Below are 23,516 nucleotides of genomic sequence, written 5' to 3'. Positions count from 1 at the left end.
GATTTACGGTTATAGTGTTAATATGTGGAATTTCATGAATTTTAGACATTATTCGCTGTTGATTGACTGTCTGATCTCGTATAATTATTAATTTTTGCTAGTTTCAGTGAATCAAAGGGCATTGATTTTTACGGTTTACTTTTGCTGTTTTTAACATTAATATTAAAATTGCAGAGAATATTATTTTTAAACTTTCTTAGGTTTTCAAATTTGTTTGGTACTATTTTGATTTTGGTTAAGATCTTCTAAAGCACCTGTTTAAGGACTGACAGTGAGCCACTGGAGTTAGCTATTATTTTTGTTTAGCTGTTGTTCGGTTTCAGTTTGTGGGAATAAAAGACGACAAGGTTTTGTTCAATCAAACGCTATGAATTGTTTGTTTTTTCATAATCACATCTTTTAATTAATACAGTTATTTAAATTTTAGATTAGTGAAGGGAGTGATCAGTGGTAAGAAAAAAGAGAGTTTGCCAGACAAATATGTTGAAAAATTAAACTTATACTTTTAAAGACCCCATCCCCCAAAAATAAAAAAGAAACTCTAGTTGAGAAAATCTTAGCTAGAAACTGAAGTACTTCTCTGTTGTCATTGTAGCTCTACATGAGATATGTTTCCTTTTTTTATATCCGGCAATTCCATGACCTTCCCAATGTGCTCAGTGGCTAACTGGGGGCTAGTTCAACTGGGCGTCATAGATAGTCTGCTGTTTCTTCGTGTGTAATCCTGTTAAACTTTTGAGTATTCACGATAATATTCAAAAATAGTGTGACTAGCATCTAGCACCTGTTTCTTGAAATGGTTCACACTCTTCTCTTTTATAAAACATTTTAATGTAATGTGTGATCCGAGCCTAAAATTTCCAGAACTATTTATATGTGCATGCATGCACCTGCTCCTCTAGTCTTCCTTTTTTATTTCCTTTGGGAAGCAAGGCTGGCTACCGCTTCCTGATTTTCAGCCATATAGTATTCTGTTGTTATTGGTGTGTGATTTTATTTACTCCCAGTTACCATTATCAACTCCTTCATATGTGTGAACAATATTATCAAGTTCTCGATATGTGTGAACAATCATGGTTTTGCGATTACTAAGTTCTACCTGTGTGGACAATCATGATCTGTTCATAACTGCATTGCAAGGCTCTCTGCTTCATACATGATACTACTGAAATTGACTTGTATATTAAATATCCATTTTCTGCTCAAACCAACCCTAAGTTTTCTGCTTTACTTGTATAACTTTTCTGCAATTAGTTGCAAAACCATTGGTTGCTGTGTAGTTATATAAATTACCTTGGCACCTTTGTAGATAGTTATCTGTTATATACTTGTGCATTACTGACACTGCTTGGAGTCATTTGTTTTTTCATTAGAACTGAGTCTGCAAACATTAAATCGATTCTGATGAATGTCCTGCTGCCAGTTATGCTCTGTGAAAACTCTTTAGAACCTGGTATTTTTGTCCATGAATCATGATCTCTGGTTATTTATCTTTTCACCAATTTAGTTGTAGACTAGTAGTTTTAAGGTCTTATGCCCTGATTTCTCTCTTTCAAGAAAGCAGATGAATGTCACAGGTTTCTTCTAAACTTTTATGCAGCAAAACTCTTAAAGTTTACTATTGAGTTTGATCTAATTTGCTGCCTTCTTAACTCTTAATAGTTTGGTGCCTGGATGCAAGGATTATGAATTTTCAATTAGGAAATGATTGAGTTAGAATAAGTTTTTCATTGTTCCATTTGTGCTTTGATACCACTGTTTTTTTTAAGTAGAAGTCATCCTATGGCTGAGAAACTGTGTTGTGCTGATTTATCCTGTGATATAAATAGATATTAAGTTGTTGATGACTTACATCTCCTCTTGGAGCTGTAATGTGCTTTAGTCATTTACTGCATTCTTCTTGAGGAAAGCTGCTGCTACCACTTCAGGATCTAATCCAACTAACACCGATAACTAGTTCTTTTTTAGCTCCTCTCAAAATTTAACCTAACCTTTTTTTTTTATTTGTCATCTATTCTACATATGGGCATATATGAACTCATGTCTTTGTTAACTCTATTGGTAAAATGCTTTATTCATTTAAGAAAGTATGAATCAAAATTCAACAATGTCAGTGGACATTTTGTGTTAAAACATATAAGAGCAATCTCTCAAGGCAAAAAGCTTTCTAAGGGGTTCTTAACTTACGAAACAAATATAATTATTGTGTTATTTTAGTCTCTAAATCATTCAATAATATTATACATACACATTTTGGATACATAAATAGATAAACATTTATATATATCATCATATGATTGAATATGACTTTCTTCTATCATTTAATCATATAATAACATATATCAAATGAATACCTATGTTCAAACTTTCTTCTATAATATTTTGAATGAATTATATCCAGACAACCGTGGAGACTCCACTGTGCAATGCCATAAAAGCTACATACACCTCCATAATGCAATATTAATATATTCAATAATGCAATTCAATGCACCTTAATAATTGACAGATTCAACTAAAGCTTCAATGCTTACAAGAAGTTTATATGTGTATCAGAGAAATGCCCCACAAAGTGAAAATGCAAACTTGGGCATTTTGACAATACACAAAATATCATTGTTTTCACTGTATGCCACAAATGGAACCATAAGTTCATATTAACAAAAACAGGATGACTATATGTACAATTTTTGTAAACAATTTTGTGTATAAATAATGATATATCATCTTATGATTGGATGTTATTTTATTTTTAATTTTCAATTATCTAATCACATAATGATATAACATTAGTTTAAGACAAAATATTTGTGTCTCACTTGCACTGAGTTGCTAATGTTACTGCACTTTGAGCTCCAATACCATGAAACAAAAAACTAAGACCATAATCCATAGAGAATTGATAACAAAGAACAAAATTTGTGTATCTTAAATCAACTAGTCACCAATTTGAATATACATACAGAAAAATTGCACATATATTCTAAGTCCAAAATTACTACTCAAAAATTACTAATAGAAAGTAAACCACTTTTCGGATTTTTCTAATCAAACAAGCTAAATCCCATATCATCGTCGCTCTCTTCCTTGGGTTCTTCCTGCAATATTTCATGGGCATATAAGATATCACAAATCCACCTATATACTTGCATTCAATATTCGGATAATAAACTTACCTTCTTCTCCTCCTGTGGAGCGGCAGTGGTGGCTCCGGCAGGGGCAGAAACACCAGCTGGTGCAGTAGCAGCAGTGGCAGCACCACCACCACCAGCACCCACATTCATAATAAGGTCATCGATGTTTCGTTTCTCTACCAGCTTCGCAAACAAGCTAGGCCAATAGGATTCAACAGTTAAATTGGATGCTTTCACCAATTGAGCAATCTTATCCGCCTATAGATACTATTAAGGAAAATCCATTTCCCACCCCGAAACTACAATTTATCTTAAATAGCGAAAAAAAAAAAAAAAAAAAGAGGAGGCCCTTAAAAGAAGATGAAACTAAACAATCAGGCTGGTTCAACGCTAATTTTCATTCTATTATCTTAACAAGAAATTAAAAGCATAAAGCAAATAAGAAAAGGCACAGTATATGTTGGATACAGTGATGGCGATACCATCATCATGGAGGATCATACAAGCATAACTGCAAGCAATCTCTCCAAGCGACATCGTTTGACTTCAATTCACTAAAATTACAAACAAAATCACCAAATTAAATGTTAAAAAGTTTAGAAAGACCAGACGATTGAACAACAATTAAAAGTGTTAATTTGTTACCTAATGATCTGCTGATAAATACTTTTTCTTTATTTCTGCAACTGGTCACGTTGCTTCAAAGTCCAAACTGAGAAAATGAAATTAGGGTTAGGGTTTTTAAGTGGGGTGTCAATAGGGCTGGGGCTATAATATGCGGCCCATTCAAAACCTAATTAGCGGACGAAGTCTCTGAATATTATAATACCGTAATAGGCTAAGAATATAAAAATTGACAAAACCCCATGCTTAATCTTCTGTTTCCCGCCAACTTTCTGCTTTGGCCATTGAAATCTTATGAATATTTTCCTCAATTAAACACAAAATTACCCAGTAATAAGAACTTTCCACAGTACACAAAACAATTTTGTTCCATTTCAAGTGTTTCATCTTGTGAACAAATTGCTCTTCACGATGACTGGCCTCAGCTCCTCAAAATCTCAGTTGGCTCTGAAACCCTACAATTGGGTCAAACGGTTCATGCCTTTTTACTGAAATCAGGCTCTCAAGACCACACCTTTCAGGCCAATAATCTTGTCAATCTCTATTCAAAATTTAAGAAATTGGATGATGCGCAACGGGTGTTCGATGAAACACTTGAGAGAAACACCATTACTTGGACTTCATTAATAAAAGGCTATTTAGAGAATGGGGATTACGAGTCTGTATTTAGAATTGCACTCGATATGTGTCGTTTGGACGAGAAGTTCAACCAGCATACTTGTTCTGTTGTTTTACAAGCTTGTAGCTCGAAAAATGATCGGATTCTTGGTGAGCAAATTCATGGTTTTGTCATAAAAAATGGGTTTGAAAAAAATGTTTTTGTTGCAACTTCTTTAATTTCCATGTATTCAAGAAGCGGATTCTTTGATGATGCGGAGAAAATTTTTCATAGCTTGGTTTATAAAGATGTTAGGTGCTTGAATTTAATGATTTTGGAATATGATAAGGCAGGTTACGCGGATAAAGCTTTTGAGGTATTTGTTCATCTGCTAACTTGTGGTTTGGAGCCAAATGATTATACATTCACAAATATAATTAGCTTGTGCTGCGAGAATGTAGGTTTTGAAGAGGGAAAACAACTACATGGGGTTGCTATTAAGTACAGCTTAGATAGGAAGGTTTCAGTTGGAAATGCATTAGTAACAATGTATGGGAAGTGTGGAATGGTTGATGAAGCTGAGAGAATGTTTAATACAGTGAATGGAAGAAATTTGATTTCTTGGACTGCCCTTATGTCAGGGTATCTGAAGAGTGGTCTTGGAGGGAAAGCCATTAATTTGTTCTTGGAATTACTAGACCATGGCATTTTTTGTGACTCAAGTAGTTTAGTAACTGTGATTGATGCCTGCTCAGAGTGTAGAAACTTGGAATTTGGACTTCAACTCCATGGTTTTGTGATAAAACTTGGTCATTTAGGTGATGCCAGTATTGGAACTGGTTTAGTTGATTTGTATGCCAAATGTGGGAACCTGAAGTCTGCAAGAATGCTTTTTGATGGTGTCTCAGGTAAAAATGCTGCTTTATTTAATGCTCTTCTTGTTGGATTTATGGAAACAAATGGAGCCAATGAAGAAGATGCCATGCTTTTGTTTAGTCAGCAGAGATTAGCTGGTATGAGACCAGATAATGTGACTTTTTCACGGCTCATTAGTCAATCTGCTAACAAATCTTGTTTAGTTAGAGGCAGTAGTCTTCATGGCTATTCAATTAAATCAGGGTATGAAACAGATTTAATTGTAGGAAATGCTTTAATTTCCATGTATGCCAAATGTGGAAGCATTGAAGATGCCTATCAAATGTTCAAAGGTATGAGTGGACACAATGTTGTATCATGGAACGCAATACTTTCTGCATATGCCCTTCATGGGCAAGGTAAAAAAGCACTCTTGCTTTTCAAAGAGATGAAACATGAAGGTTTTATACCTGATGAAATCACAGTATTGGCTGTTCTTCAAGCCTGCATTTACTCTGGGTTATGGGAAGATGGCATATGCTTATTCAATGAAATTGAACCAATATATGGAATAAAACCAATACTTGAGCACTTTAATTGCATGGTTGATCTATTGGGCAGAGCTGGTCTTTTGTCCGAAGCCATGAATCTTGTTAAAAGTTCCCCTTATCCACACTCACCTCTGCTTTGGAGAACATTGGTCAGTGTCTCTAAATTAACTGGGGATTTGAGTTTTAGCATTTTGGCTTCAAAACATTTGCTGAACTTAGAGCCTGAAGAGGCTGGGTCTTATATACTTGTTTCAAATATGTATGCTAGAGAAGGAATGTTGGACGAGGCAGCCAAAGTTAGAACAGCTATGAATGACTTGAAGTTAAGTAAAGAAGCAGGATGTAGCTGGATTGAGATCAACAACACGGTCCATTGGTTCATAGCAAGCAGCAAAGACCATCCAAGAAGTAGAGAAATTTATGCAAACTTGGATCTACTAAGTGATGAGATGAAATCAAAGTTTGATTATTGAATGTATTTTCATATCATCAATCTTTCTAGTTTCATGATACCTTGCATTTCAAAGCCAGGTTCCTCACTTCACTTGATAGTTCTCTTCGGTGTTCAATAACATACTTTATTTTCACAACTTCAGAGTTCAATTTCAGGATCCGAAAGAATTCAAGGAACCTTCCCAAGGTATTACCATTTCTTTTATCCTTGAATGTAATTTTGGATCCTAAACTTGAACTTTAAAATTAAAATTCTGATGCTCAAGTCCATAAGATCAAGCTTCATGCTGTATATGATCTTGAAAATTTTCATATTCCTTCTTTAACATGTGTGCAATGTTGAATCTGTAAGATCTTCAACTTAAAGCATTTCAATAATTATTTGATGGAGCCAATCACTTTTTTCCCCAGTAGAAAATATTGGCTAATGCTATGCCAATACAATTATCATCATCATAGTGAAAAATCAAATTTCAGAAGATTTTTTTTTTCATCACACATCATTGTCAGCAGTAGAATACACATTCAATTCACGCAACATTTAGAAATTGTGTCAAGCGCATAACAGATCTGACTGAATTATTAATTACTTTAAAATAGTGTGATTGTGATGGTGGTCACCAGCAATTATAAGGAAAACTAGGCACCTTCTTGAAGTAGGTTTTGTGGGTACTATTGTTGAAATGTGACAATGGCTAAAACAAATTAGCCCACCAAATTTGTTTAATCAAATGAGAATTATTAGAGCTATCAAAATGGAATATATGCTTAGGTTTTTTAAGCGTGTTAATCCTGTGCTAACGCAAATCAAGGGTGAACACTTGAAATGCTTTTTAATTGTTGTTTTCAATTGTGTTAATCATGCCTTTTAAATCAGTTTTAGTGAAAGGGAAAGAGTGGTTGATTGCAAGTTTCCTCTTTTCATGGCTTTCGGTGAATTTTTAAGAATTCCACAACAGTACTGAAGCTGTGTGTGTTCAATTTTATCATTTGGGCTCATTCTTGCTGGAATAGAAACTAGAATCTTATTTGGAGATTATTGGTGATATTGATTGACCCCAATTCATTGGTGTGACAATTTGTTGAGTTTGTCTACCATATTTAGAAGAAGAAAAAAAAATAAATTATCACATTATAATTAATTTGTGTAGTGAAGTAAAGAAGATTTTTAATTTTAAATAACACCCAGTAATTAAAATTTGGATTTTAAATATGTTTTCAAATTATTTTTCCCCTGATGCAGAGCTTGCCAATTAAGATGAAGCCCCATGGCCATAACCCGGAACAGGGATGAAAAGTCTCAATTGATTCATAGATAGTTTAGACAATATAAAACTCAGATGTACGATTGAGCATTAAGCACTAAGCACCAACTCTATACCAATAAAAATAAGGCACTAATAATTAAATATAATTAATTTACAAACGAACACACACCTTTCTTCCAAACTCTCAAAACTTTAACAGCTTTTGTTCATAACTGTCCACACTAGCTCTTCTTTTAAAAGAAAGAAATAATAGAAGGAAGAGCCGGAGGATGTTCATTATATGACAATGATATCAATAATAATTATAGAAATTAACAGAAAGATCGTTTAACTGGAGCTCTTCCTACAGCTCTCATCAAATTGGCAACTTCATGAACTCTGGCCAGTTTTGTTCCCCTCTTAGCCTCCGATGATGCCCTCCTTTCTTCAGCTTTTCTGTGTGCTTTGGCCTTAGAATTTTGCATCTTCTCCAGGGCTCTTGCTCTCTTCTCTTCTAGCTTCCTCTACACAATCACACAAACACAAACTCAATTAAGATATTATTTTTCTTAAACAGAAAATAAAAGAAGTAACCAAGATGATAATAATAAGTAAAAAGAATATAATTACAATTAGAAACCCACAAACAATACTAATGATGGAGACAAAGAATCATATTTGCTTAATCAAAACTTTCACTAATGATAATCATTAGCTGCTAATAAATTCACTTCCTGCATGAACCAACTAATTATATCCATCATTCATCATCCATGCAAAAACTATAAAATTGATTACCTCAACTTTCTTCATCCAACAATTAGCCTTTTCCACTTGCTCACTTTCCCACCCATTAATGATCGCCTCTTCTCTCTTAAACCGATTATTAGTCTTCGAAATCTTGGCGTTTTGCCATGCTGATATCTTCATCTCCACCTCTTCTTTCTTCACTCTCTGCACCGAAATATCACAATTAATGCCTCCGGTGCCAGAACCCACTCCTCTCGAATCCAGACCCGATTCCAACGGACTATTATTCGGTACTATAGCCAAAGGATTAGTCTCTTCCGGTATCTCATCCTCTCCAATCCTCGCCAAGTGACTATTATTGTTATTATTGTCGTTGTTGTTGTTGTTGTTGTTGTTGTTCATCATCGTATCAGTTTCATTATTCTCTATAGCCGAGCCCGCAAGAACTAAAGCGTTGAATTCTCTGCTCATGGTGGTAAAATTCTCACTTGAAGCTACTTCACTGGACACGGAATTGACCGATGATCGATGGCTAGTATTCTCCCAAGTCTCTCTTCTACGGCCACGGTTCACCGGAGGAGGGTGAGGTGGGGTCAAAGCGTGGATGTCTCTGATGTTGGGTTCATCACCGTGGTGATCATGATGAGGTTGGTCGTTTTCTTCATTGGTGATGGCCCTTTGAGGATTTAACATGTCCAAGTTTGGACAGTGGTGCGTTTGTATTTGTGTGTGTTAAAAAGGGAGAAGTGAAGAGGCTGAAATGGATGGCGGTTTGTTTAGAAGAGTGAAGGGTTTAAACATAGTCTACTGACACTGTTTGTTTTAACTGAAGTTACTGAACCACTGATATATGAAGAAATTAATTAAATAGTATAATAAATGTAAATTAGGGGAGATGGGGTCCAGACTCGAATGAGATGGAACTATAAAACTAGGGATATTAAAGGTGGAAATTAATTAAAATAACCTAATTTTATAGATCTAAATGATAATTAGCTAACATTCATGAGATTATATTGACTTAGTCAAAAGCCTAAATTAATATTTGCTTTATCTCATTTCTAACCTTATGTCCTTATGTAGACTTTAACCTACCTCTCAAACACTTCTTCTACCATTTTATTTAAAATTCAGTTAAAAATCAAATAATTTCAACAACAAATTCATTGTAATTCAAGTAATTAAGCATTTTATTACGTTGTCTTTTTATTTTTTTAAGAATTAAATCCAAAGATTTCTTGGGGTAGATGTGATTTGCTCCTAATATATATAACTATAATTTTAATCATATTCTTTCGTCAATTTTCTATCATTATTGTGTATTTTTGTTAAAGGTACTATGTTTACTTTTGCTTGAAATTTATTGAAAATTTGATGAAACCATGGGTGAGTAACATTAGGGAGGCGTTTGGTTTGGATAATATTTTATTACTCAAATAGAAAGATTACCTTGAAAATAGATTACTTAGAAGATTAATAGGTATAAATGATTACTATGTTTGATAAAATTTGATAAGTATAAATAATTATTGTGTTTAGTTAAAGTAATAAAATATTACTAGTAAATTATTTGACTTAAATGCCCTTGAATATAATTATTTTTAAATATTTTTTATTTTATTTGTCATATTAATTAAAAATAAATTTATTTTTATCTCAAAAAATTAATAAATAATAATATAATTATAATAAACTCAAGATTACCTCAGTAATCTTTAAACAATAAAACTATGTGTACCCATTTTTGGTACACAATTTGTGTACACAGATGAGGTGTTATCATGTGATTAGATATTTCTTTATCATATGATAACACATGTTTTAAAATCACCTAATTACACGATAACACATCACTGTGTACATGAATTATGTACCAAAAATAGGTACACATAGCATTGCTCATCTTTAAATACCTAAGGTAAAGGTGGTAATCAGATTACCACATATATTACATGTCACGTCAGCATTGATAATAAAAGATTACTGTAATATTTTATTACTGACAAACCAAACAAATAAATAAAAAATATATTACTAAGATACTCATAAAATCCCCCAACCAAACGCACCCTAGGAGTGATCAAACATACCTTTTATCTTTTGCTCCTACCTTCTTTTCTTTTTTTTGGTTAATTCTCAATTGTTATTTTTAATATGAGTTATATGTATGATTGTTAACCTGGTATGTATGGTTAAGACTTATATTTTGTGCAAAATATGTAGAAATTTTTAATAGAATTAAGGTAATAGTGGTAGAAGTAATCAATCCTACTTTGTTATTTTGTCAATTTTTGCTTGTAGTTAATTTTAATTTTAAGAATGGTATTTAACCTTTTATTAACTTTAAATAAATATATGTTTGAAAGATTTATATGAGTTTGAATTATAATTTGTGAAAAAATTAGATCAAACTAAGGGTAAGAGTATTTTGGACAGCGTAGACAAGGTAGGCATGATACAGCTAAAATATAAATTTTTAAATCTTTGGGGATGCTTTACAGATATATAAAACTATGTGGTTTTTTGATAGTTTACAAATTTTATATATATATATATATATATATATTAACATGTGGAATTTTCCAAATATCATTGTATATTCATATATCTTGACAAATATTGTTATAATTTTTTGCTAATTGTAGGATTTTTCCTTTTTAAAAATGGCTAATGTAGGTATTTATGGTTGGATACAGAGGATAGTAGATATTTGAAAATGAAAACATGATGAGATACGTTAGTTTGAATTATAGCATGTTAATAATTGAATAAGAAACTATATACAAAGGATTGATTATGGCTTTGAACTTTTGTTTGAAAATTAATACAAGACAAAAACATATTCACATAACAATGAATGTTGAAAACTAAATTAGTGGATTGTCTTATGAGATTCAAGATGATCATGATATTCGATATTTGACAGCATTAGTTAAAAAATGAAACAAGTGACACCTTTATATATGACACTAGTAGTAAGGAAAGAAGAGTAAAATTTTATAAAAAGCATTCTGAGGAACAACACACGCATGAACCTTTTAATTCAATGAAAAAGGATTCACACTGTGTGCTAGTTAAGATGGAAATGACATAACCATAATGTGACTCAAAAGAAGATGAAAGGTGTAACGTGAACGTTGATATTAGTGATGAAGATGTTGAGGATGATATAGAGTTGTTGGTGACTGTTATAGAATAGGTTCATGGTTGAAAGGGCAAATTACCAACTTGGGGTGTATTCGATCAAGGGACAAAGATGGATGATATTCCAATGAAAGATCCTGAGTTTGATGAAACATTTCATGTTGAAACAAGTCCACATATATCATGTGTGGATCAGAGTGAGAGAGCCTGATTTAGTGGAAGGCATGTGAAGGTCTAATTTACCATGGTACAACTATAGTAAATGTTTATGTCACTATTTTTGAATCAATGCAATGAGTTTCATTGCCTTTTATAAATATTCCTTATGAGGGTATTGATGATGGTTTTATAGGACACGATATGAGTTTTAAATTACATGATATTTTTTCCAATAAAAAAGTGCTATAAGATGCATTTAAAAGACATGCATCTAATGCAAAGTTTTACAGTGAACCAAGTTTTGGTGGAAGATCACATGTTTACTTGAGTAATCTTGATGACAGGTAGGAGCAATAAAGATTGAGGGTTCTAACTAATTTGAATTATGTTGCTTAGATAATGACCACACTTCTTCCAGGGGTCAAATCATGCCTCATTATAGGCAAGTTGTTGCATGGGCACTGAGACACATTTTAAAAACAATGTTTAGCATAGTTAATCATATTTACAAGACAAAAGAAATCACCACTACTATGATAAACATGTTCAAGATTGACATTTCAAACAAAAAATCCTGCCATGCCCCATAATTGAGCTTTAAATGCGTTGAGACGTTCACAGAGAAGTCATTTATGCTTCTATCAAAGTATTGTTATAACCTTGAGTTATATAACCTCGATACAATCATATGTATTGAAATTAATGATTCTAATAAGTTTTTTTCATGGCATTATAGTGCTCAATAAGAATGTTTCAAAAGTATTGTCATCTATTGATTTGATTTAATGGTAGATTTCTAAAAGGCATGTACCACATGAAACTGGTGGAAATGATGAAATCGAGACATGGACTTTATTTTTTTTGTTTTTGGGGGGTGGGGGGCACAAGGGAAGGGGGGATGCATTGGTGAAATGGAAGGCTATTCATTTGGAAGAGCAAAAGGTTTAAACATGGTTTACTGATTGTCGTTTGTTTTAATTGAAGTTATTGGGCCATAAACACATGAAAAAATTAATTAAATAGTAAAAAAATTGTAAATAAAAGAGGATTGGTACAAACTCGAATGAGATGGGACTATAAAATTAATGATAATAACAATGGAAATTAATTAAAATTCCTAATTTTATATAGTTTAAATTATGTTAATCAACCCCTTGGAGATTATATGGTGATAGTCAATAGCCTAAATTAATACCTATTTTACCTTCATCTTTAATATTAAGTAAACCTTAGTTGCTCAAACACTTTTTCCACAATTTCGTTTAAAATTCAATTAAAAATCAAGGGAATTCAACAAAAAATTCATTGTAATTCAAGTAAGTAAGCATCTTATAACATTTTTTCTTCTTTTTTTTTTTTCCAAGAATTGAATCAAAATTTTAAAGATTTCTAGGTGTAAGCGTGATTTGCTCCTAGTATAAATAACGATAATTTAAATTTTATTCTTTCAACAATTCTTCGTCATCATTATGTATTTTAATTAGAGGTATAATACCATCTTTGGTTTTGCTTGAAATTGGTTGAAAATTTAATGAAATCATGGGTGAGTAATGGTAGGAGTGATTAATCATACCTTTTAATTTTCGCTTCTACCTTTTTATTTATTCATTTTATTTTTTTTGGTCAATTCTCAATTGTTATTGTTAATATAAGTTATAAGGTTGATTGTTAATCTTGTATATATAGTTTAGAGTAAGACTATGTGCAAAATATGTAGAATTCTTTGTTAGGATTAAGGTAGTAGTGGTATGAGTAATCAGTCATATCTAGTTATTTCGTCAATTATTATTTGTGGTTAATTTTAGTTTTGAGAATGGTTTTTTACCTTCTATTTATTTCAAATCTATATTAGTATAAAAGATTGATATGATTTTGACTTATAATTTATGAAAAAAAATTAGAAGAGTATTTTGGGTAAGGTAAACAAGGTAGGTGCAGTAGGTGAGGGAGGCATGATAGGGCTAAAATGTAAATTTTTAAACTTTTAGGGGTGCATGTAGGTGTGTAAAACTATAGGGTTTTTTATATTTTAAATATATATTTTAACACGTGAAAATTTTTTAATATCAATCGCATATTCATGTATTTTGACAAATATTGTTATAACTTTTTTTTCCGCTAATTGTAAGATATTTCCTATTTGAAAATGGTTGATGTAGTATTTATGGTTGGTACGGATGGCAATGGATATTCAAAAGTGGCAATAGATATTCAAAAATGACAATAGGATGAGATACATTGATGGAACAAGACAATGTTGTTAATTGAACAAGAAACTACATATTCATTAAGGTTTAAAGCTCTCATTTGGGAATTAAAAGGCGGAAGCATATTTACATAACAATAAATGCTAATGGATTGTCTTATAAGATCCAATATAATTATGAAGTTCAATAAGTGATACCTCTTTATGTGACAACCAGTTGTAAGAAAAGAAAAGCAAAATTTTAAAAAGAGCATTATGAGAAATATTACAAGGATTAACCTTTCAATTTAATGAAATCTTAAAGCCAACATGTGTGTTAAGTATAAAAAGAAAAATGTCATTGAAGGTTCATATTGGAAAGTTGTGAAGACATATCATGTCTCTGATTTTGATAATATTATATGAATGATTTACGATATTAACCCAAGTAAAAGTGGCTATTTGAATAAAACTGGGTACCATAAATAGATGTGTGCTTATTTCAGTGGCCTTCAATGCAATATAATTACAATGAATATCACTGACCCCTTTAATGCTTTAGTGAGGAGCACCCATATGTTGTTGATCACCATACTTGTATAATTCATTTGAGAGGCATTATAGAAATGGTTTTATAATAGGCAAAACATTATAAGTAATGATAATATAATTATTTCGATTTCTTTAGTGTTTACCTATTGCAAATTTTATTTTTTATTTTTTGTATGTTTATACACATTTGCTATTTACTGAGGCCAAACAAAAAATAGCTAGAAAAGTTCATAAATCGACCAATATGCTTATTAACCAAATTAATTTCCATAAATATGAAGTCCATGATTCTGGGCAAAAGATTGGCATTGTTGACTTAATGGAAAAGATGTGCTTGTTGAAAATTCCAACTTTTTCAAATTCCTTATACAAAAATTATAGTTGTCGCTTAGGTCATGAATTTGTAGGACTACTACCATTGGGTGTATCCATTTTACTCAATTGCATATTTGTAAGCCATTATAGGAAAAATGTTAATCCTCTAGGAGACCAATCAGATTAGGTTCATTCATATAATCCTTATGTGATATATACCCTAGAAATAGAATGTTGATGTGTAGGTAAATCGTCAAGTCATAATAAACAACCATCACAAGGAGAGAAAGTTCATGAACATTATTAGAGTCAAAGCCAACAACCAAAACATACTAGGGTAGTAGAAATACTTCGTTGTGTAGTTTTCATGGTTTATTATCAAGTAGTCGAGAACAACAATCAAACTAATACAAAGGAAAGTTAAATATTGCAATTTATGTATTTTTTTATTGATTATATACCCAAAATTTTATATATATGATTTTTTTTGTCTTATATAATTGATGCAGTTTATTACTTAATTGTATTTAATTCCATCAAATGTAAAGTATTTGCTCGATAATGTGATAAACATTGTTCCTTAAGGTGTTGAACCCTGTGGAACTTGGTTTTCCCATATTATATGTGAGGGACCAAGTTCTCCTTTAGTGCATATATGAGACCAAGTGTTTCATAGTACATATGTAGGACCCAATGTTTTGGGATCATATTAGTGGGACTCGATCCCATAAGTTTTAAAAAATTTATGAAACCTACAAAATTGTGTTTTCTCATGAAGTTTTAAAAAGAAATATGTTTTCTAAGCAAGTCGTTGTAGAATGGTATCTGTGAGATAATTTATGCTCGTAGAATGGTATAACCACAAAAAGGTGTTACACAGTTGACCATATCTATCTATAGTAAATTGTCACAAAAGTCCTATTATGTGTACCTATAGTATAGGTGTTAAAACGAGTCCCTTTTTATTGTGTGAATATAATAGTTTTTGAGACTCACATTGTTAGAGTGTCAAATCCTTGCTTGAACCTAGTTCAATCGACAAAGTAATGTAGTTAACACATTATCATTTTAAAAAATATCACAAACACTCGTAAAATTTAAAAATTTTTCATATATACCCCTACTATACTATCATTTTCTCTAAAATAAGTATATCAATTTATATTGGTAATATATATCATATTATAGGATTTATTTTATACCGTATGATATATTTATTATATCATATTTATTTAATACTTCTTATAATATATATTATTTTTTATCTATATTGTTTATATAATACGTATTATATACTATATAATACTCATAATTATAGTTTAAATTATATTTTTTAATTTTGTTTGATTTAATTTTAAACTTGAAATAATTTTATTTGATATAAAAATTACTCCAACTATTTTTTAATTCGGTTAAAAACTCTCTCAAATCGAACACTATATTCCCTTGTGAGGAGCCCATCAACAGTAGGAGGTAATGTGGGTGGAGTAGACCTAATTTACACACGCATCACAGGCAATCAATCAAATCAAACTTTTGTTGATGACACCCACGTCTCCACTATTCTTATCTAATGGGGCCCATTAGATAAGACCTACGTATGTCCCCTCCATGCAATTGCTGGCGTAACACAACCAGATTTTATCCACGTGTACGGTGGCTTCTAATTCTCCCCTAGTGTTCAAGCTGCCCACGTCTCACGTGATAAATTAATGGTCATCGTCTTTCCTTCAATAAATTAAATTTCTTTTTTTTAACCGACAAAAACAGGGAAGTTTGATAATAATATGTTTAATTTCCAACCGATGAAAGAACAGCATTTGGAATGTAAAAAATTGGGAGCTATTGATTGATGTGAAAGAAATGCAGTGGAATGAGACATGTGTCCAGCGCAAAGAAACAAAGGGTTGTAACAGGTGTTTGGGGATTAATTGAAACGTGGGTGCTTTGAGAGTGACCGATTGATAAAGGTTAAAATACATTGAAGCCAAAAGCCAAATGTAAAAAATAATAGAATAATAATAAAAATAATAATTTGGGTCATTAGCTCCCACAAAACATGGTTAACCTAGCAATACTATCGTAATGACGGAAGACAAACATTAACAAAAATTTATTCTTTACGAATGTTTGTCGGTTTAGATATATTAATAATACAACTTCTTAGTTAAGTTAAATTACCATAGTAACATTAAAAATTCAATAATAAATTCTAATATACCATATCAATTTAGCATGAAAAAAGAGTTTAGCATAAAATATTATTTTAATGTGCTTTGATTCATTGTTTTAAAACTTATGCTCATAATTATGATATTAGTAATTCTGATGAAATGAATATAAAAATTACAACAAAGTATGATAATGAAGACTTGATATAAGAGGAAAACCTATAAAGAAATTTTTGAATTTGAGTGGGGTTAAATGATTCTTGTCGAGGTTGGCATTAAATCATTTTACAAGGACATCTTCAGCGAAGAGGATAACAAGCACAAAAGATATCCAATCTTGAGCATGGAGTATAGACCATTAATATTGCTACTACTAATAAAAAGGTACATGTTGTAATGTGCTGCCACTAACAACCATTTAAAGATTTGCTTTGAAGTTAACTCAAAAACTTGGGGGCAAGAAGTGGTACAATTCAAGTTGGAAGTCCCTTAAGCTCGAGTTCATTGTTGTTTGTACTTGTGGCCTCCTCAATTCTTAAAGATTCTTAAGTAGTAGTAGTTTTTAATTTCAAGTTCTATTAAGTTCACAGTCATTTGCTCACAATTATCTCGTAGTTGCATTCAAGTTCACTATGTAATTCCACTATATTCTTGAGTTTCTCAATTCATGCCTTAAGTTCATGAATGTTTGCCACACCTAAGTTACTGTGCTTGTAATTGTAAAATTTTTCTTAGGTTTAAGTTTGGTTGTTTAAGTCATTATGTGTTAAAAGAAAGTAACTGAGACAAGTACTTGAAGAAATTTTCTTTTATTAATAGAAAATATGTACAACAGAAAAAAACAAAGGAACCAAAAGACTTAGTGGCAAGGGAGGTCCTCATTCTTTGTGGCCCGACTGCAAAAGGGAGCAAAAAATTCTTGGATAGCAGGCTCTTTGAAAGCTGCCCTAAGACTAACTTTTGGCCTTGGGCACTAATGAGTCATGATGACCATCGCTGAATCTTTGACAATTGCAAGAACAAACTCTAAGTTAATTTTTACTCTTGGAGTTTCCTTCATTACTTGCTCGACACCTTTAGTTGCCTTGGTTTCTCATATGCGTTTCCATTTCTTGGCTTGCTCACTAAAACTCTCATCAAGGAAGGAGTAGTCTAGGTCATTATACTGGTAAGATATTGAGTAAAAGACTTCACAAAACATGTCATTGGTTTTCTCCTCAACCTCCGACTCTATTGTGACAAGCTTTGGGGCTCAATTGAAATCTTTCTAAGGTGCTTGCAGTATTTGATATATCATTATGAATGTATAACATGATGTACGTGATAATGCATTTGAGATATCATTATGAGTGTATAAAATGATGTACATGATAATTTTTAATGGTTGGTGCTAATAAAACTCAAATAATCTTGTCTCTCACTGCTTGCATCCCACGTATAGTCTTTAAGAGAGACATATACTATATGACATAAAAAATCCTTTCAGATTCTTTTATGTTGAGTTTCTTTAGTATTTTTGTCCATATACACACTTTGACTTGAATTCAATAATCTATTTAATCTAAAATAATTGATCAAAACATGAGGACATAGACTATTATTCTGTGTTCTTCATAAAAATCATTTGGACATCCAAACCTTTACCATATGCAAGTTTGGTAATTCATTTATGATAATTAATATACTCTAGGATACAAAATCGAAAATATTATTGCGCTCCCACTCTGTTGTTTTTTTGTGCACACAAGATTTTTATTCATTTTGATAAAACCAAAAGGTTTTACTAATTTGTTAAAACATACTTTCTAATTTCTCAATGTTTGTTTGAGTTCATACAATGAACTCTTATCAACTAACATACCCAACCAACTCATCTCATAGGCTGGTCCTTAACAATTGTCTGTCAAACCTTGTATAAATGTTATGTAACAACCACAAATGCATATAGATTTATTCAGTATCATCCTAGGTATTGGTCTTTATTGTCAGAATGACCAGTACATTCTTATCAAAAGCCACAAGAAGCACAATTCCCATGCACTCATACCATACCTCATCATACCTACATCGTTCTCGTGTTTCAAGGTGATTCACTTCATTCCCAACTGACCTCCTTACAACAATCAACTATCTGATGACACATTATCTAATTAATGTCTATTTTATCTTATAAATCAGAACTCGATTAAGTTTTATCTTCCTCCCACTAGTTTGTTTAGAAAATATGATCTCTAAATGAATCTCTAATACAAGTTTTAAAATTTGTTTGGGCCAAAAAAGCAGTATCCTTAAGTCTTCTCTAGGATAACTCACAAGATACATTTATTTGATTTATAAATCAACAATCTCACGTTAATTATTTAACATTAGTGTCATTCCCATAGTCAAAAAAATCATTGGGCTTTACTCCATTTGTACGAGTTAATAAGCTAATTGTCGCTCTATATAAAAAATGTCCCTAAAAAAGCTAAAGATTCCTTGCATCATTGAAAACAAAGGCTACAAGATTTTTGCCCTAGACAAAGGTTGCAAGATTCATGTCCCAAACAAAGGTTGCAAGACTTCTTGCAAAGCTAAAGCGAAAGCTCAATTATCAAAAAATCTTGCAACAGACCGAAGATTCTTTGAAAAGATGCTTGAAATTTCAAATGATATAACAATTGTACGGATGATTTTAAAAGGAGAAATAATTGTAATAGTTCAAATTTTGTAATTTAAATAGATGTAAGGAAGAGACCAAACTACGTTTTCACTTCAATAAAAATCTTCAAAATTTTCTCGTATCACATTTATCTAAAGACTTTGGAATAACAAATAGTGAGTATTCAAATATCAATATTGTTTTCAATACATCAATATATTTCAATTTTATTGCATGTTTTATATTTCATCAATTGTTTTCAAATCATATATATATATATATGCGCACACACACAAAAGTTTTAATATAAATATTATGTATATTTTGCATGTTGGTGTAAAGTATATTGTATTAAAGATATAAATGCTTTCCAAAAATTTAATTTTCTGACCTAACCATATGCAAGAAGTATTTGTATGGAAATATATATACTATATCAAAAAACATAATAACATCTTTACAAATATTAAAAATAGAAGAATTGATAAAAGGAAAAAATGCATAAAGACCCACTAGGGTTTTTCAGACCCACCTACTTCTATTTTTAATACATAAATATGACAACAAAATACAATATAAAATAGTTTTTATATATAAAATTTGTTTTTCTTAATTAACAACATATTAATCAAAATTAAATGCAAAAGCTATACTATTGCTAATCAAGATTTAAAAGTTTTATCATCTTCATTTTTAATTGTATTTTGTTTTGACATATTTATTATTAATTAAAATTACTAAAAATAATATTATAATTCTTAAATAAGCTTATACTTTATTTTTTATTCATTTGATGAATATGAATAAAAAGAAGTTAAAAATTTAAAATTAATAAATTGATTAAAAAAAATATGTAAACTTAAAACTCAATTAAGCTTAAATAGTGTTTTTAGAATTGAACTGGACTGGTCGATTTGACTCGTTAAATCGTGAACCAACCTACAATCTAGTTTAGTCTACATATAAATATTGACTTTTTGAAAATTCAAACAAACTCGATAAAGTCGTTGAACTGAAAAAACTATTAAAACCAATAAAACTGTGTTTTTATCTTATTAAAATTTAAAAAAATTACAATTTATAACTTCTTAATTAAGCTAACAATAAAATTAGTAATTGGTTTTTTTTCTTTATCTATGTAATGAAGTGTCGATTGTTTAATTAACATTTTGAAATTATGTTTTATATGTTTTATGTTTAAAAAATATAATAAATATTTGATATTATTTAATAAATATATATTAATTCAACAATAGGTTGAACCAGTTGATTATTTAGTTGAACCAATCAAATCATAAACTAGTGAGATAATTGGTTTGACCATAGGTTCAGTTTTAAAAACATGAGTTTAGAGAGCTAAACCTGTTTAATTACTAAAAAAAAAATGTGTTAATCTATTAGATACTAATATTGAATTAAAAAAAAAAAACTAGCAATATCCATTAACATTTTAATATAACTGATTTTGTAATATGATGGGCCAGCCCATATTCCAATGGGCCTACAATTTAAGTTTCCATTAAATAGGCTTCTAGTAAAGCCCATTTTTATAAATAGTAAGAGTTTTATATATTTCCAGGGAATCACCTGACATGCATGAATTAAATTACTAAAATGATGAGTATAAACAATAAATATAAATTTTAGTATAAATAATAATTTATGATTATATAATTAAGTAATTCTAAATTAAAAATAAAGTAAAATCTGATCACATAATGACACAACGTCGTTTATACTCAAGCTTATACTCATTATCTGTGCATATAATGTTATTCAAATTAAAATATACAAAAACACATGTTGGAAATTGGTAAACCACTCAGGCAACCCTACCTTAAGAAATAAGAAGCAAAATCACATGCCCACTTGCCTTTGTATTCAATTTCCCAAATGTTGGTTGTTGAATCATCAATTTCAGCACAAGTTACTGAATTGATCACAAACCTTAATTAAGCATAGATTTTTTACTTTAACATGGGAAAAAGCACAAAAACTTGATTATTATTTGTATATTAAATCAAAATTGAGGCAGCCCTTCTTACTTCAACCTAATTATTCAAAGCTGAAATTGTTAATTATTGGTAGAGCTAGATTCAAAACGAACTTGTTTGATTTCGAAATGAGCTTGGTTTGAAATGGGTTGCATAGATTACTTCTTTCCTTGTTGAAGTATCATGGAATAATTTTTGTTGCCAGTAAAGTTGCTAGGAGTATTATTCCTGAAATAAGCTTATGATAGTTCAGATTTGATTGGTAAAATATCATAGATTAGTTGCATTTAGTGGTAGGAGAGGTAAAAAATTTTAGCATAAGTTTGGTTTCATATATTCCACATAAATTAATGGTTGAAAGTTGGGAATGTTATTACATAATATGCTGCACATTTTGGCATCATTTTTCATAAATTAAGCATTATTTATTATATCGTGTATTTCTTAGAATATTCTTGAAGAACCTCACAGATTTTGCATAACGAAATAAAAGCAAAGAATCATTGAGATTAGTTGACGATTAATACATTTTCACAAACTTATTTTTAAATGTATATTAGTTTTTGCATTTGTGCAAATTGTTGTATAGGGTAAAGACAGGTTCCACCTTGTATTTATTATCATAACGAATATGGAATCTGAATCTGAAATTGAGCTAAATATGCGAGTCGAACATGAGTATTCGAAATGAAGTTGAACATGTTCAGCCAAAGCCGAGCCAAACACGTTTGTTTAACGTCAATTTGAATAATCTCAAACGAGTCCGAACCCAGTTAGGGATCATCTACACTATCTTGAGTATGTCCAAGCAAATCAATTAAGAGCAACCATTTCGTCAGGCTTAGCAAGCCCAAACCAAAGTTGATTCGAATATATCCTTAATAAATTGTATTTATTGATGTATAAATACAATGAATAAAATCATCAATAGGGTCCAATAAACCAAAAGTAATTGAATAAATGGTAAGATTTTTAAAAGAATGCCGCCACAAATTGTTGGAACTTTCACCTTTATTCCTAAACCACTGAAATTGGTTCCACAAGTTGCAAATTAAGGTATCTTAAATCTTTATACCTTTAATTTGCAACTTGTTCGTCAACAGTTTGGTTATGCAGGTGTTCGTCATCATTAAGGCATTAGATTGGCAAGTGGGTTTGTCATTCCCAACATGCCATTCAGCTTGACCAAAGCTTCATACATCAACAGTTTGGTGAGAAGTTAGCCACTTGGTCTTCCAACTTCCAATACGGCCAACTCAATCTCTCTTTTTATCAACTTGATCTGTCAGGAAAATGAAAGCACCCGTCCATATGCTTGCTTTATCCATGTATAATTGGGTTATTGGCCAAGTTGGTTGTAGAAACATTATCTACAAAAATCTTGATATGATCTTCAATTGGAATGTAAATTTGGCTCATTAAGTGCATAACCAAATTGCTTAACAATATTGGACTGTTCCTTCATGTGACACTTGATCCTCTTAGCAATTTGCAATTGAGATTGATGAGAGTATTCGAGAAACTTGTTAATCAACCCAACTTAATATGATTTCAAGTAAAAAGATAGGATAAACTCATTCAATAGAGAAAAATATCATGATAGAAAAACTATCTGTAACCTCTTTGACTTATTCAACCAAATAATAAATTAGATTTTAAAACATAAATAATTTATTTAAATAAAATTAATATGGTAACATCAAACTTCAGTCATGTGCTTCATCACCTTTATTAAATAATTTCATTCCAACCTCCATCGGAGTCCTCGTCATATTGCATTCATGCATATCAAACTTTTTAAAAAGTTTTACAACATACCTCTTTTGACAAATAAAAATCTCATCATCTCCTTTTAAACTATTTACATGCCAAGAAAATATTATATTAGGCCAAGATGTATCATTTCAAACTCATGCATCATGGAGTTTTAAAGTCTTCAATCTTTTGGTATTATTAACAATAATTAAATCGCCAACATAAAAGTAGAACAACACTACATCACCAAAATCATTGCCCTTAACATATAAAGCATGCTTGGATGGGCATTTCAAGATTTCAATCTTCTGGGAGAAGGAATCAATGCCTTGTTCCATGCTCTTAGTATTTGTTTTTGTTGACTCAAGCAATCACCATGCTCTTATTT

General features: G+C 31.0%; 3 protein-coding genes across 3 annotated transcripts; 1 reads left to right on the top strand and 2 right to left on the bottom strand.

Moving 5' to 3' along the window:
* Positions 1-2,864: 2,864 nt before the first annotated feature.
* LOC123197330 (60S acidic ribosomal protein P1-like) lies at positions 2,865-3,912 on the bottom strand. The gene is made up of 4 exons (XM_044611580.1): positions 3,780-3,912; positions 3,603-3,688; positions 3,177-3,392; positions 2,865-3,098 (listed from the first exon to the last, which is right to left on the bottom strand). Exons 2-4 carry the CDS (start codon positions 3,669-3,671, stop codon positions 3,045-3,047), a joined length of 339 nt encoding a protein of 112 aa, XP_044467515.1. The 5' UTR covers positions 3,672-3,688; positions 3,780-3,912; the 3' UTR covers positions 2,865-3,044.
* A 22-nt stretch (positions 3,913-3,934) lies between these two features.
* Positions 3,935-6,566, top strand: LOC123197329 (pentatricopeptide repeat-containing protein At2g33680-like). Its single transcript, XM_044611579.1, has one exon. The coding sequence runs from the start codon at positions 4,001-4,003 to the stop codon at positions 6,233-6,235; it is 2,235 nt and encodes a 744-aa protein (XP_044467514.1). The 5' UTR covers positions 3,935-4,000; the 3' UTR covers positions 6,236-6,566.
* Positions 6,567-7,593: 1,027 nt separating this feature from the next.
* Positions 7,594-8,995, bottom strand: LOC123197427 (remorin 4.1-like). The gene is made up of 2 exons (XM_044611734.1): positions 8,261-8,995; positions 7,594-7,986 (listed from the first exon to the last, which is right to left on the bottom strand). The coding sequence occupies exons 1-2, from the start codon at positions 8,903-8,905 to the stop codon at positions 7,795-7,797; spliced, it is 837 nt and encodes a 278-aa protein (XP_044467669.1). The 5' UTR covers positions 8,906-8,995; the 3' UTR covers positions 7,594-7,794.
* Between the last annotated feature and the right edge of the window lie 14,521 nt (positions 8,996-23,516).

Source organism: Mangifera indica, chromosome 15 (genome assembly GCF_011075055.1).
Source record: "Mangifera indica cultivar Alphonso chromosome 15, CATAS_Mindica_2.1, whole genome shotgun sequence".
NCBI classification, from domain to species: Eukaryota; Viridiplantae; Streptophyta; class Magnoliopsida; order Sapindales; family Anacardiaceae; genus Mangifera; species Mangifera indica.
Note: the sequence above shows the minus strand (reverse complement) of the source record. Positions and strands in the feature narration are given on the sequence as shown.

Coding starts and splice junctions, on each gene's coding strand:
- LOC123197330 (XM_044611580.1), bottom strand. CDS start 3,671: ATGTCGCTTGGAGAGATTGCTTGCAGTTATGCTTGTATGATCCTCCAT. Junction 3,393..3,602: donor ATGATGGTATCGCCATCACT/GTATCCAACATA, acceptor TAGTATCTATAG/GCGGATAAGATTGCTCAATT. Junction 3,099..3,176: donor CTCCACAGGAGGAGAAGAAG/GTAAGTTTATTA, acceptor GAAATATTGCAG/GAAGAACCCAAGGAAGAGAG.
- LOC123197329 (XM_044611579.1), top strand. CDS start 4,001: ATGCTTAATCTTCTGTTTCCCGCCAACTTTCTGCTTTGGCCATTGAAA.
- LOC123197427 (XM_044611734.1), bottom strand. CDS start 8,905: ATGTTAAATCCTCAAAGGGCCATCACCAATGAAGAAAACGACCAACCT. Junction 7,987..8,260: donor GTTGGATGAAGAAAGTTGAG/GTAATCAATTTT, acceptor GTGATTGTGTAG/AGGAAGCTAGAAGAGAAGAG.